Here is a 12,212-nt window from a genome sequence, read left to right on the forward strand (position 1 = left end):
TATCCATGCAGAATGCTAAGATAAGGTGCATTTCGACCAAGAGTTCCGGGGTCTTTTAGCCCCCAGAACTACTTTCCCTGGAACTAAAAGGTTCCTGTGCCCCAATTGTTGTCTGCGTTTTGACCGCGAGCTGAAGTCCCGGGTAGAATGTGCAAATCAGGCCAGTGACGTATGGAGAAAAAAATTATTTTAAATAAAATTTAGAAATTTTAATAAAAAACTAAGCTAGCATGCATTCACAGGAACTCCCTCTGTGTTTCAACAGCTGTGTAAACTCCACAAACACTGTTACGTTTAACCGAAAGTCCCGGGACCTTTGAAAAGTACTACCCCCCAAGCAGGGGCTTTTCAGGGGGGAGATTATGTACCCCTGAACTAAATTTAGACCCTGGTTCCACCGGTCGAAACGCACGTAGTTCAGGGGTAAAGTCCCTAGTTCCTGGGTAAAGTTCCTGCGGTCAAAGAATGCCTATAATGAAGCACTACTCTGATTGGATACCTTAAAGTTATCTGAGAATGGAGAGTGCAGACTATTGGAAACAATGCAAATCAGTGAGTAAGCAGAAAACTGCCTACTGGCCAATCAATTTGCTTGATCAGAGTGGTCTAAGCCTGATCGTAAGGGGAGGAGGAAGAGAGACCGGTAGGACACTTTGCTAATCTGTACGATGGGAAAAGTAATAATGAAAGTTATTGATTAGGTGTGATTGTGTGATTCATGAAAAGTGTTTGAGGTGCAATTGCCACAGCATGCCTCTATGTGATATATTAAAATGTGGGTGTTATTCCTACTTATGGAACGCACCTTGCAAAGCCTTGCGTACGTAAGTTTATGTAGTCACCCCTCGTTGAAGCAGTCTGAGGTAAGGTGGTTAGCACAAAGAAACAAATTAGTAATGAAAAAGCAACTACTGTTTTCATTGCTCCTTCGGTGTTGGGATAGAAGTTTTAGCTTTTAATATCTTGGCTCTGTAACACTGAAGGAAAACCTGAAGGGTAAAAGAAAGTGGAATGCTTGAGAAGTTGGAGTGGTTTTGCACGTATGCTTGAACAAAATCATTCATGTTGTTTCATCACCACAGGAGCAAATTGTAGAAGCTGTTTTCCCTTTATATGGGCTGCAATAATTATATGTAGGATGACTGATGTATATACATATATGTACAGGCAAGGAAAACTGTGTTTTACATTATGTGGAACGTTTTGTCTCCAGTACATCGGCCTCTCTGTACAGCATCCTCAGAAACCAACAGAGACCAACATCTGACCTGCAAAGAGCATAAGATCTATTCCAGGGTTGACTTCAGAATGCAGTGCATGGTCTTAATATGCAAAGGATGAAGGAGGGTCAAATGCATTTTGTCTCTCTCTCTCTCTGTAAGACCCTGAAACTGCAGAGGTCTGTATTGATTTCCTCCTCCACTTTACCAAATCTCACCCTGCCCCCACTGATTGATGAGGGAAATTGACAGTTTCTTTTTTTCCTCTTGTTCCATCATCCATCTCCCACAGAACATCTTCCTTCATCCTAGATTTTCTTCCCTCTCTGTCCCCTCTTTTTTCCATCAATCCTCTACCATGCAGTGAATTGAAAAGTGGTAAGGTAGAGGGAAATGTGATAAAGAAACTCTTGTGTCAGTGTTAGCCTGCAGGCCTTTGTTGACACAAAGAAACTTGTTTGTCTCGTTTAATTTGCCAAATTCCCTCCAGATGATATTTCCACTTTTTCCTCCATAAGCCGTGGAGCAGCAACTTTATCACCCACTGTGTGGACTAAGCAGTGCAAAAAACACTGCTCATTACTCTTCATTAAGGAAACACATCCCCCACAGACTCCATCTGCCAGTACAGCTGGAGAATAATTACTGAGGTTTCAACACTTTGACTTCAACCAGGACACCTATCCCAGATCTCCAGCCTTACTGCATCAGCCGTTAACGACTGTGAAGAAACACTTGATACAGAGTGTTTTGACCTTTGACCTTATTTAGGGTAGTTAATTAACCCTCCTGTTATGTTCGTTTCTCTGGAACAGCAATATTGTTCCTGGGTCAATTTGACCAGGGGCATATTCAATTATCCAAGTGTCAGAACCCCAAAAAATCCAAATACACATTATTAAAAATCTAGTTTTTAACTCTATTACTAACCATTTAAATCAAGATTTAGTCCATTGGTGTTCTTTAATCCTCACAGATCATGGTTCAGTGAGGATAACTCACTCGTTTTTCATTAAAATTAATTTTAAAACTTGTTCTAATGTACATTTATGAAGTGATGTTAATAAATTAACACGACACTTCTTCTGTCACATACTGCCCAGATTTGTATGCTGCATTTAGCTGGTTTGGAAGACATATATTACCTAAAATAGACTTTAAAATTTAAATTAAAAAAACTACACAGGTGACATCTGACATTATTAGGACATCATCCACTTTAGAGTGCTGTAAAAAATACAGAAAGAAACAATACGTTACGAGTCATCCAGTGACAGCAGCCGAATCACTTCAAACATCCCAACCTGGCAGATGCTTTATGCTACCCCTGTAAAGATCACAGCTGGGTCGACCAGGTCAAAAACGTCTTGATGCATCCTCGAGTGGGCATATTTAACCTGTTTTAAAATATTGTATCTGCAAAATCCAGTGAACCAGATTTGAAGGACTAATGGTCCTCAAAGTGTTTTTCTAGGACATCATGTGGACCTGTTATTGTAAGAGACACTCACCTGAGAGTGTAGGCCCAGTGGCACTCAGACTGTTTGAGGTGCAGGTTCTCCCCCAGAACATTTTGAGCAGCGAACACTTAATTTCCTGCATTCTGGTAACCATTCATGTGACCATTTGTGCTTTGAAATTTTATTATCAAAAAGGAAAACACAAAACTATTTATTTATTTCTATATTATTGATTATAGTTCATAATGAACATAACATTTTACATTTTAGGGGCTCTCAGAGACTCCCTTTCTCCGTTTAACACATTTGAGGGGCTTCCAGAGGCCCCTTTTCTAAGTGTTATACATTTGAGGGGCTTCCAGAGGCCCCTTTTCTAAGTGTTATACATTTGAGGGGCTTCAAGAGGGCACCTATACATTTTAAGGGCATCAAGAGTGCACTTTTAAAAAATGTTTTTACATGGGGAGGGCATCTAGAAGGCATTTTTTTCATGCATTTTACTCTGAAAGGGCACCAGAGAAGGCAATTTTTAATGTTTTATCTACTACAGTGGAGTCCAAGAGAGCACTTCAGCGTATTTTGTTTCGGACATAATGGCACCATGGGGGGTATGATGAACACTAGTGTGGAGGTTGGGTCACTTGCTACTCTGGGCGTCGTGGCGGTGACTGGCGAGCTCAAGCTTCGTCTGAGTTAAAGGTTCTTTTAGGTTAGATTTTAAAAGTATCGGACTGGTTCTCCAGAGTTCCTCTGCTATCGGTGGTTGAGACTCGTCGTAGTATCTCGGTCGGGGTCCTCTTCACATCACAGGTGCAGCTCATTACCTCAATCATGTGACGTCATTTAAAGGAGCCCAAGCACCTTGTTGGGGCGCACTTCAGAAAAGGTGCGTTAAAGTATCGGAAAAACCAGACATAACTGAACCCAATCCCCATTTCCCTCACGAGAAACCAGTCAAAGTAAACAGAAAAGAAGAGGAGGCCTAAAGTACCTTTCACTGCTAACAATACATAACCAAATATTCAACTCTCAATGAGCAACAAATGTATGCTTTAAGAGTGCTAACATTTTTTTAAATGACAATGAACTTAACTGGATATATGAGGCCTCAAGCTCTCTTTTTTCTGTGCAGTTAAGTTGGAGTCAAAAGTAACAGCATTTGAAGGAGAAGGGGGGACAGGGGGGGAATGGCATTGACAGACGCCATATCATCAAGCCCTATATTTGTCCGTGCACAAGGCTAATTATTCAACTAGCCAATAAGATAGCTATCATTGTATTTTCCACAAAGTGAGACATCATTTGTGTTAGTTTTTTTGTATCTCAGTAGGTGCAGCATCTGGAATGAAAACCTGTATGCACTGTGAAGTAGGAATGCCAGATCGGCACATCTTCAACATCCCTTCTTCTAAATAGACCAGTTTTCCCACAGTAGAGTTGACATCATGCTGACAGACACTATTTTCTTTTGTGTTTAAGCTTATTAACAAGTTATATTTTACAGAGGTAGGGCTCACCTTTATATCACTTTTCTCTTGTGTTTGTTTTAGTTAACATCATTAGGCATTGTCTCATTTGTAAAAAAAAATTACCTTAATATGTGACGGTTACATTAATTGTTGTATCGAAAACCAAGTTTGATTTGTTCCACTTCCTATCATCGCATTCATTCATGGAACATGATTTCTCTTGATAGTTATTTAGTGTCAGCCTTTTGGTTTGGCTATAGGGGAGGGAACATTCGCTTTACACTTGAGCAGAGCTCCTACCCTCCCAGATTCAAGTGAAAAATTTCACTGGGAAACATTCAGGCTTTGTTTTGATACCATTTTCATAAAGGAGAATAATACTCACACCTTGACCTTTGACTATTAAAGTCTCCTCAGTTTGTCCTTCAGTATGAGGGGATGCAAATTTGAGGAAATTCTAATGGAGGTGTTTTAAAGGTTATTGATCTTATTACACTGTGCTGGATGGACAGTCAAAGAAGAACAGGAAAACATAGAGCTTGACATAATAAAGTGACCATTAAAGCACACAGGATTTTTTTTCTCTGAGGCTTTATTGTCTATTTCAATGTGATGCCTTAAAGAAATACCTTCCATTTTGTCTCCTCTAGCACAACACCAACAAAGAAGAAAAGAAGACTTAAACAAGGTCATTGTATGACCATAACATGTGCTGATCTGTCAGAAACTGAGCTAGGAACAGACTGCCTGACTGAGATCATTGTACTGAGTCAGAGTAGTTTTTCTTTAGTATTAACATACATTTATGTACATTCAGACCAAAAACACCCGAAAGAAAAAAAATTATGTGTAAAGGAAGTCTCTCCTGAAAACGTATTTGTGTACCAAGAGTCATTTCCCCATTTCCTCTCAGTCTTAACATATCTGAGTTAAATTCACTGACAAATACTCCACAAAAATGCAACCCATCTCTTCTTCAAACCCCAGCATGTTACTCTCTCAGCTGAATGTTTCCAAAGTATGTTTTTTTATATAAAACATTTTGGTATTTATGTTTACTACATGAAATCATTAGAAAAAAATTACAACAAAAATGAAAGTCATAAACCTTCTCCCTGGTGTCCAGAGCAACATTCCCAGCACATCAGGAGTCCAAGAAGAAGTCTGCTGGATCATCCCTCCTCCTCCTCCTCCTGCTAAAATGATCATGTGGAAGAAATCTGGGTGGCAGCTTGGAGAACAGGAGCCACCTCTGCAGGAGTACGAGGAGGAGAGTTGGAGGGTTTCACAATTCATCAGCAGGATTTCCAGGGATGGAGGCCGTGATCTTTTCTTAGAACCTGAGGTGAGATTTGTGTTTGACCATGTATCTAATAGACAAGGGAGAAAAAGGAGGAAAGGTCAGTTTGAGAAAAGCAACCATTTATCCATATAAACAGAACACAGACAAGATTAATGAAAGACCTGTCGAGGGTTTCCCAAAAGCGCAGGAAGACGGGCCGGTCCAGATGGCGGCGGTGGCGGCTCAACTCCAGAACGGTCACATCCCACTTCTGCACGTTTGGGTCAATCTTTGCCTCATCGTACTTCAGATGAAAGGCTCGGACTGGAGGGAAAACATGCACACACATTCAAAAAGAAGAAGACCTGGTTGAGGACTTCTCTACCTCACTGCAAAAGCCTGCAAACATTTTATTCTGAACTAATTCCTGTTTGGAAGATTGGAACAACAATCAGGGATTTGTTTTCTTGTGTCTTTTTTGTATTGCTTTTATTATATACTACAGATGAAGAGCGTCAGGAAATAATTGTGAAGGGAAGAGACCAGGAGTCAAATGAGTGATTACTACTACAAGGAATGTAGCCTCTGTACATAAATGCAACTGTTTTTACTCACTTATAGTAAGTAAGTAAACTTTATTTAGTATAGCACCTTTATCAGACATAGTCACTAAGTGCTTTACAGAGTATCAATGTCGACAAGACAGTACAATGAGCAATGAATAAGATAATAAAGAAAGCAGACAAAATTACATCAAATTACAACAGAGAGTCGAAAGCCATAACAAACAAATGTGTCTTCAGCTGCTTTTTAAAAGTCTCAGTCGAATCAGAACAGCACACTTTGGATGGAAGACTGTTCCAGAGAGATGGAGCCACATGCTCAAAGACACGGTCACCCTTAGTTTTAAGCCTGACACGAGGCACACATGCAGACCCTGGTCTGAGGATCTGAAGGGTCTACTAGGGATGTAAGGGTAGAGCAGGTCGGAGATATGAAAGGGTCCTTGATGATGGCTTGCTTTGTATGTTAAAGGTGACATATCATGCAAAATCGACTTTTTAATGGTCCTCTACCTGAAATATGTGTCCCTGGCATGTCTACAAACCCCCCGAAAATGAAAAAAACCCATTCTGCCTCTGTTCTGATTTCTCCACCTTTCTGTAAATGTGTGCTGAAACGAGCGTTTTTAGTTTTCAGTGTTTTTCTTACGTCACAACGACATCCGGTCTGTAACGGAAGTCAGAGCTCGGAGCTTGTTCAGCCCATAGACTGTATAAAATACAACTCGACTCCTCCTCCGTTTTTCATTATCTGCACACGTGTGCTAACAAGGAGCTTAGGAGGGAGGCATGCTAGTTGTAGGCTGTCTTAATAAACACAAAGGTCGGTTTTACTCCCCGCGTCTGCAGATTTGAAGATCTAGTGGATGATTTTTATTTTTCATGGAAAAGTGCTAGTGCTAGTTAGCATAGCCACATAGCTACATGTTAGTAGCTTTGTACCAAGACACACGTCAATATACTGACAAATAAAACAACAAGAAACACAAAATCTGTGACCAATCCTTCAGAAAGGTCCTGCTGCAGGCGCCTCTCCGTCAGGATCAGATTCTGGATCAAATTCAGAGGGTTGAAGTAACGCGGGTCTGTGAGCAGCCGTGTCTATGCAGCCAACATGTCACCTTTAATATGAGGATCTTAAAATGTATTCTGAATTTGATTGGAAGCCAGTGTGTGTTATAGGAGACCATGACAAACAGACCGTGTCTTAGATACGGGTTTGATCTATTTTTATAGAAAGTGCAGTAGGCACATAAACATATAGGAATTAACAAAACATGGAACACAGGTTTTCAAATAAAGGTACGTTAAAAATAAATACTGTGTGTTTTACTATGAGCAGTAGCTAAAGCTAAATTAAAAATATAACAATCTCTTTTTCAGTCTCAGTACATTTTGAATGCCTTCAACCTGCATAACTCTTTTAATCACATTTCATTGCAGCCATTCTGTCATATTTGCAACCACAATCTGATCTCACACATTTCAAGAACATCAAAGTCAGTTTCACTCACTTTTGGCAAAAATGTCCACTGGAGATCCATCAGGCAGCAGCCATGGCCAGCCTTTAAACTGCCAGGCAGGACCCTGCACAAACACGGCCACCACTCGATCCCTGTGAAAAACCACATGCTGTTGTTGAGACAAGACAGATTTTTTAAATCACTGCTGGTTATAAAATACAGGAATACGGGGGTTTGGAGATAACTTAAAATGTCACTGGGGAGGTTACGCAGGGTCCACTGTAGGACCAGCTGTATGCTCAACAAACTTAGTCTGCAACTGACCTCTAAACCCTGAACAGAGTGTGGACGTGTACATTTGAGATTCAACATTCTACCGTAGAAAGCAGGTATGAGATGTGAAGAACTAGATCACCAGAAACCTTGCTCCTGTAATGATGGTGAGAACATGAAGAGCAGAGAAGAAGAAGCTACACGGCACCACAACAGAGGAAAGTGTTTGTACCAGTTATGTCATAATAAAACCAACAAGAGTTTACAACACGGACAAACATGAGTCATGATTACACCTGCAGCTCAACAGCTAGTGACTCAACCTCTCCACTGGATCAGCCGCTGAGCCGTCTGTGGAAGTGGACTGAGAAGTGTTTGTTTCACATTTTTTATGGACGCAAACAACAGCTGTGCCGCTGCGACAGCTCATCCTCACAAAAACTGAATTTCCAGTTGATTCTGTGTGCTTGAACTAAACAATGCAGAAACATATGTGCCTTATAATTAAAAAAAACAACAAGTTTCATATGAAAACCAATCTGCAATCGGTTCAATGGTTAGAAATGAATAAATCAGAGGTTTGAATTTTTGGTGGAGCCTCACTAAATGAGGTGAGCTGAAGAAGAACTGTATTTGTAAGTTGTATAATTCTGTATGAAAATATAGTAGCAGGAATACAACCACAACAATACATCACTTTAGAGAAAAGTAATCTACAAGCATAATTAAATTAGAAAGTACAAAGAACTTTGCCTGCCATGTTGAACCTTGTTGAACATACAGCGAATGAATGACTTATGCGAGCTGTATTGTCATTCATTTTTATCGGGCTGTCCTAATAAGTGTCTAAAGATTCCTCTGTTGGTCTGAAGCTGCAGCTCAAGTATGGACTAAGGCTAGGATGAGAGATTACATCGCTCCTTGCTTCTCTACACTGGCTCCTCCAGAATAGAAGAAATATTGCTCATGAACTTCAGATCTCTTAACAGTCAGGCATCATCACCTCTAGAAATTCGCAGTCCCAGAACGCAGGTCTTCTCGTGGTACCTAGTCTCTAAAAGTAGTACGGGAGGTAAATGTTCATTTGAAAGTCTTAAATTTTACTCCATGTTTCATTCATGTTATGTTTATTCTGTGCAGTCTACTTCTCTGTCTGACAAGCATACTGGACAAATATCTGTCATTAAACCTTCCCGCAGGAGTGTCTATGCTGTGCCAACCTTTCTGGTTTGAGAGGTTAATAATTATGAGGCATGCATTGATGACACCTACCAGTCCTGTGGAGCAAGTTTTAGTGGCTGGTCTATGATTCGGTATGGCACAGTGACGCTCAGAGTCGCTCCACCGGGCTGGATCTGATCTTTGCGTCTTTGGAGCAGAACCTCATTATCTCGCTGGTTGCCCTGCTTCTTCTTCTCCTCTGGGGTGACAAACCTGACAGGTAAAAACAAAGGTTATACTTGAAAGAGATTAGCATTTTATAGACTGTACACTAAATTTCTCATCATTCAGAAAATTAGAAATTCAGTATTATATGGACAAAGTAACCGGTTTGAAAAGGCTCACAAAGACATAATCCTCAAAGAGCTTACAATTGATGTGATTAAAATAGAACAGAAGGTTTTGAGCTTCAGATATTTTGTGTTTCTTGCTGGTTCTGAGGTGATTTTGGAGGTTTTATCAGTCCAAATCTCTCAGACACAAATTATGCTTTGATTCATGGCAGACATTTGTCTTTGGTGTCAGATCACAGTCTACAAAAATCAATGCTGAACTTATATTTCGCCCCTTTTTCTTTAATCAGGTCTGTTCAATGAGCAATTGCATGTATGAAGTCACGGTGTGCAGTGAGTCTTTGTAAAGCAATGAGAACATCTAGCCTAGATTTAAAACCCAGGATACAGGATTCAATCCTTATTAGGTTTTTGGCTTGTGTAAGGGTATCCTTATTTTTTCCTTTCAATTTTTTTGGCTAGCTTTAAACCTCCACCACATATCTACAAACAATAAACATACCAGTATTGACAATATTTACTAGAATAGCTGGCTCTTAAAAGAAAGTAGAGAAGTCTCCCTGCAGTCACTGACATGAGAGAGACTGATTTAAATTGCAACCTGACCTGATTTCATCCCCTCCATTTGTTGCAGAGATTTGCATTCAAAGAAAGTTGACTGATGCACATACTGACAATCTTACACATGATGCCTTCAGCCACAGACAAAGTGTGACGGCATATAGCACAGTAGATGAGAACCGGCTTTGCTTCCACATCTTGCATTTTCATTGCTTAAGAAACAAACATCAGGGTAAAACCTGGAGACAAATATGTGTGTTTGTCATGTGTAGTTTCAGCATTGTAGTGTAGAAATGATATTCTGTACATTTTTGAAAAGGTTTGGATGTGAATACATTGCATCCTTTCATATTTCCCTTTCTGGAAGACATCACTGATCTTGTGTGACTGAAATGATTTGAACCATTTCATTCAAATGACATAATTATGAACAAGTGAATTCCGGGTGAGGGCAGAGAACTTTTAGGTGAGTGCTCCTTCTTTAAGCTTAGTTAAGCTAAGGGGGGGGGGTCACATCATCTTCATGGTTTAAAAAACAAGTAGTGCAACTTGTCTGTCAGAGCAGCAGCCTAATGATTTCACTTGTTTTTACATATTAAACATGTCAAACAGTGATTTCTATTTGTTAAAAATGTTTCAAGCAAGCCCACTCTAACCCCAGACATCCGCAAGATCTGTCTGGTCCGTCTTGGCTCTGCTGCGGTTCATTTTCAGAATGGAGCAGGTCCACGAGAACAAGGTTTTCCTGCGGTAATTACTGAATCAACAAAATATCCTACTCCTCTCCTTAGCCATGTTGTCCTCGCTTATCATGACGTTTTGTTGTTGTAGTAAAGTGAAACACAATTTAGAGACAAGTGTATTTTTCTGAAAATTAACCAGACGTTTTAATTTTGTTTGGGTGTTGGGCTTTATGTCCCATACGATCTGCTCTGTGCAGGTTGATGTGTCGTGCTTCGTGCTCTCTTGCAAATCTGATCCGGTGGGCTCAAACCTGCTGGATCAGAGATGGAGCCCGAATGCAACGGAGCGGAGTGAGTGGAGGTTAACACATTAACTACATAGAAACCTATCAGCAGGGACGGACAGGACACAGGTCTGATGGATTTTGGTCGTTTCTAGTGATAACATGATATACTGAGAAGGCAGAAAGCAGTAACCTAACATGTTCAAGGCAGGACAGGGTACCTGAGGTAACAGAGGTGAATCAGTTTGTGTATGAAAGTCTGGGTATGTGAATGTGAAACTTGTGCTGCATGTTTGCATGCCCTGCCTCTCATGCTCTTGCTATTCAAGCTCACACACATGGACACCAATAAAATTCCACTGTGGGGTTAAATATTGGAGTGCAGAGGCGGGGAAGGTTTGTCACAGCACGGCCGGGTAAAAAGAGGATTTAACTTGTATAAAAAGACTCCTCACCTGTAGTTTCTCAAAGAGCAACAGCTCACAAATTATGAGCAGATAGTAACAAACATTAAAAGATGAACAAGTGTGCATACTCACTTTAGATCCTGCAAGAGATCTTTAGCATTGAGCATCGTGATGAGTGAGGTGGTGGCGGCAGGGATGATGACGATGGGTGTCCGGGAACCTGTCGGGACAGTGGTGATAAAAGGTCTTAAAAACAGGGAATAGATGGACAGTCAAGTAAAAGCAGTACAATGAATGAACAATGACGAACAGACTAAGTTATATTCAGTATGTTATTGTTCATATTATTCAAGCCACTGTGAGGAGCTGTGACTGGTTGCGGAGCAGATTGCGATGCTTCTTTGTGAACAGCTATAAGAGGATAGGGGACAAACCAGGTGATTGTCAGTACGCTGAAGAAACAGCCTTGTTCAAAGGAAACAGGATGAAGGTTGTTGTCAAAAAAAACTGGAGATGAACAAAATACTGCCTTGACATGTCCTAGACAAAATCAGCACAGAGCTATGATGTATTCCTTGTCCACAACTAGAGGTGTGGAAAAATATCGATACAGCAATATATCGCGTGTTTTGAACTCCGATATAATATCGATATTTCAACTCTTAAAGGTGACATATGCTCTTTTTCATCAAAATACATTGGTCTAAGAGGTCCCCAAAACATGTCTTTAAAGTTTATTGCTCAAAAAAACACTTTGAAATCAGATTTTGGTATGCCTGTAAACCCCTCTTTTTCAGCCCTGCTCAGAACAGGCTGTTTTCTGTGTCTGTGCCTTTAAATGAGAATGAGCTCTCTGACCACGCCCCCTCAGGGAGTGGATGTGTCCTCGGCTCTCCAGCACGTTTATCTAATGTTTACATGTTGGCTGAATATACACGGCTGCTCACAGACCCGCGTTACTTCAACCCTCTGAATTTGATCCAGAATCTGATCCTGACGGAAAGGCGCCTGTAGCAGGACCTTTCTGAACGAT

At 40.5% G+C, this 12,212-nt stretch overlaps 1 protein-coding gene across 1 annotated transcript in view; it reads right to left on the minus strand.

Annotated features, from left to right (window-relative positions):
• Positions 1–4,723: 4,723 nt before the first annotated feature.
• cdc73 (cell division cycle 73, Paf1/RNA polymerase II complex component, homolog (S. cerevisiae)) overlaps positions 4,724–12,212 on the minus strand; it is a 41,900-nt gene continuing 34,411 nt past the window's right edge. The window contains exons 13-17 of the mRNA XM_034702771.1: positions 11,312–11,399; positions 9,003–9,164; positions 7,509–7,609; positions 5,614–5,755; positions 4,724–5,519 (exon numbers count right to left, since the gene is read on the minus strand). Coding sequence (XP_034558662.1) covers positions 5,483–5,519; positions 5,614–5,755; positions 7,509–7,609; positions 9,003–9,164; positions 11,312–11,399 — 530 coding nt within the window. The 3' untranslated portion in view covers positions 4,724–5,482. The remainder of the gene's footprint in view (positions 5,520–5,613; positions 5,756–7,508; positions 7,610–9,002; positions 9,165–11,311; positions 11,400–12,212) is intronic.

The sequence above is a fragment of the Notolabrus celidotus genome, chromosome 15, assembly GCF_009762535.1.
Source record: "Notolabrus celidotus isolate fNotCel1 chromosome 15, fNotCel1.pri, whole genome shotgun sequence".
Taxonomy (NCBI): Eukaryota; Metazoa; Chordata; class Actinopteri; order Labriformes; family Labridae; genus Notolabrus; species Notolabrus celidotus.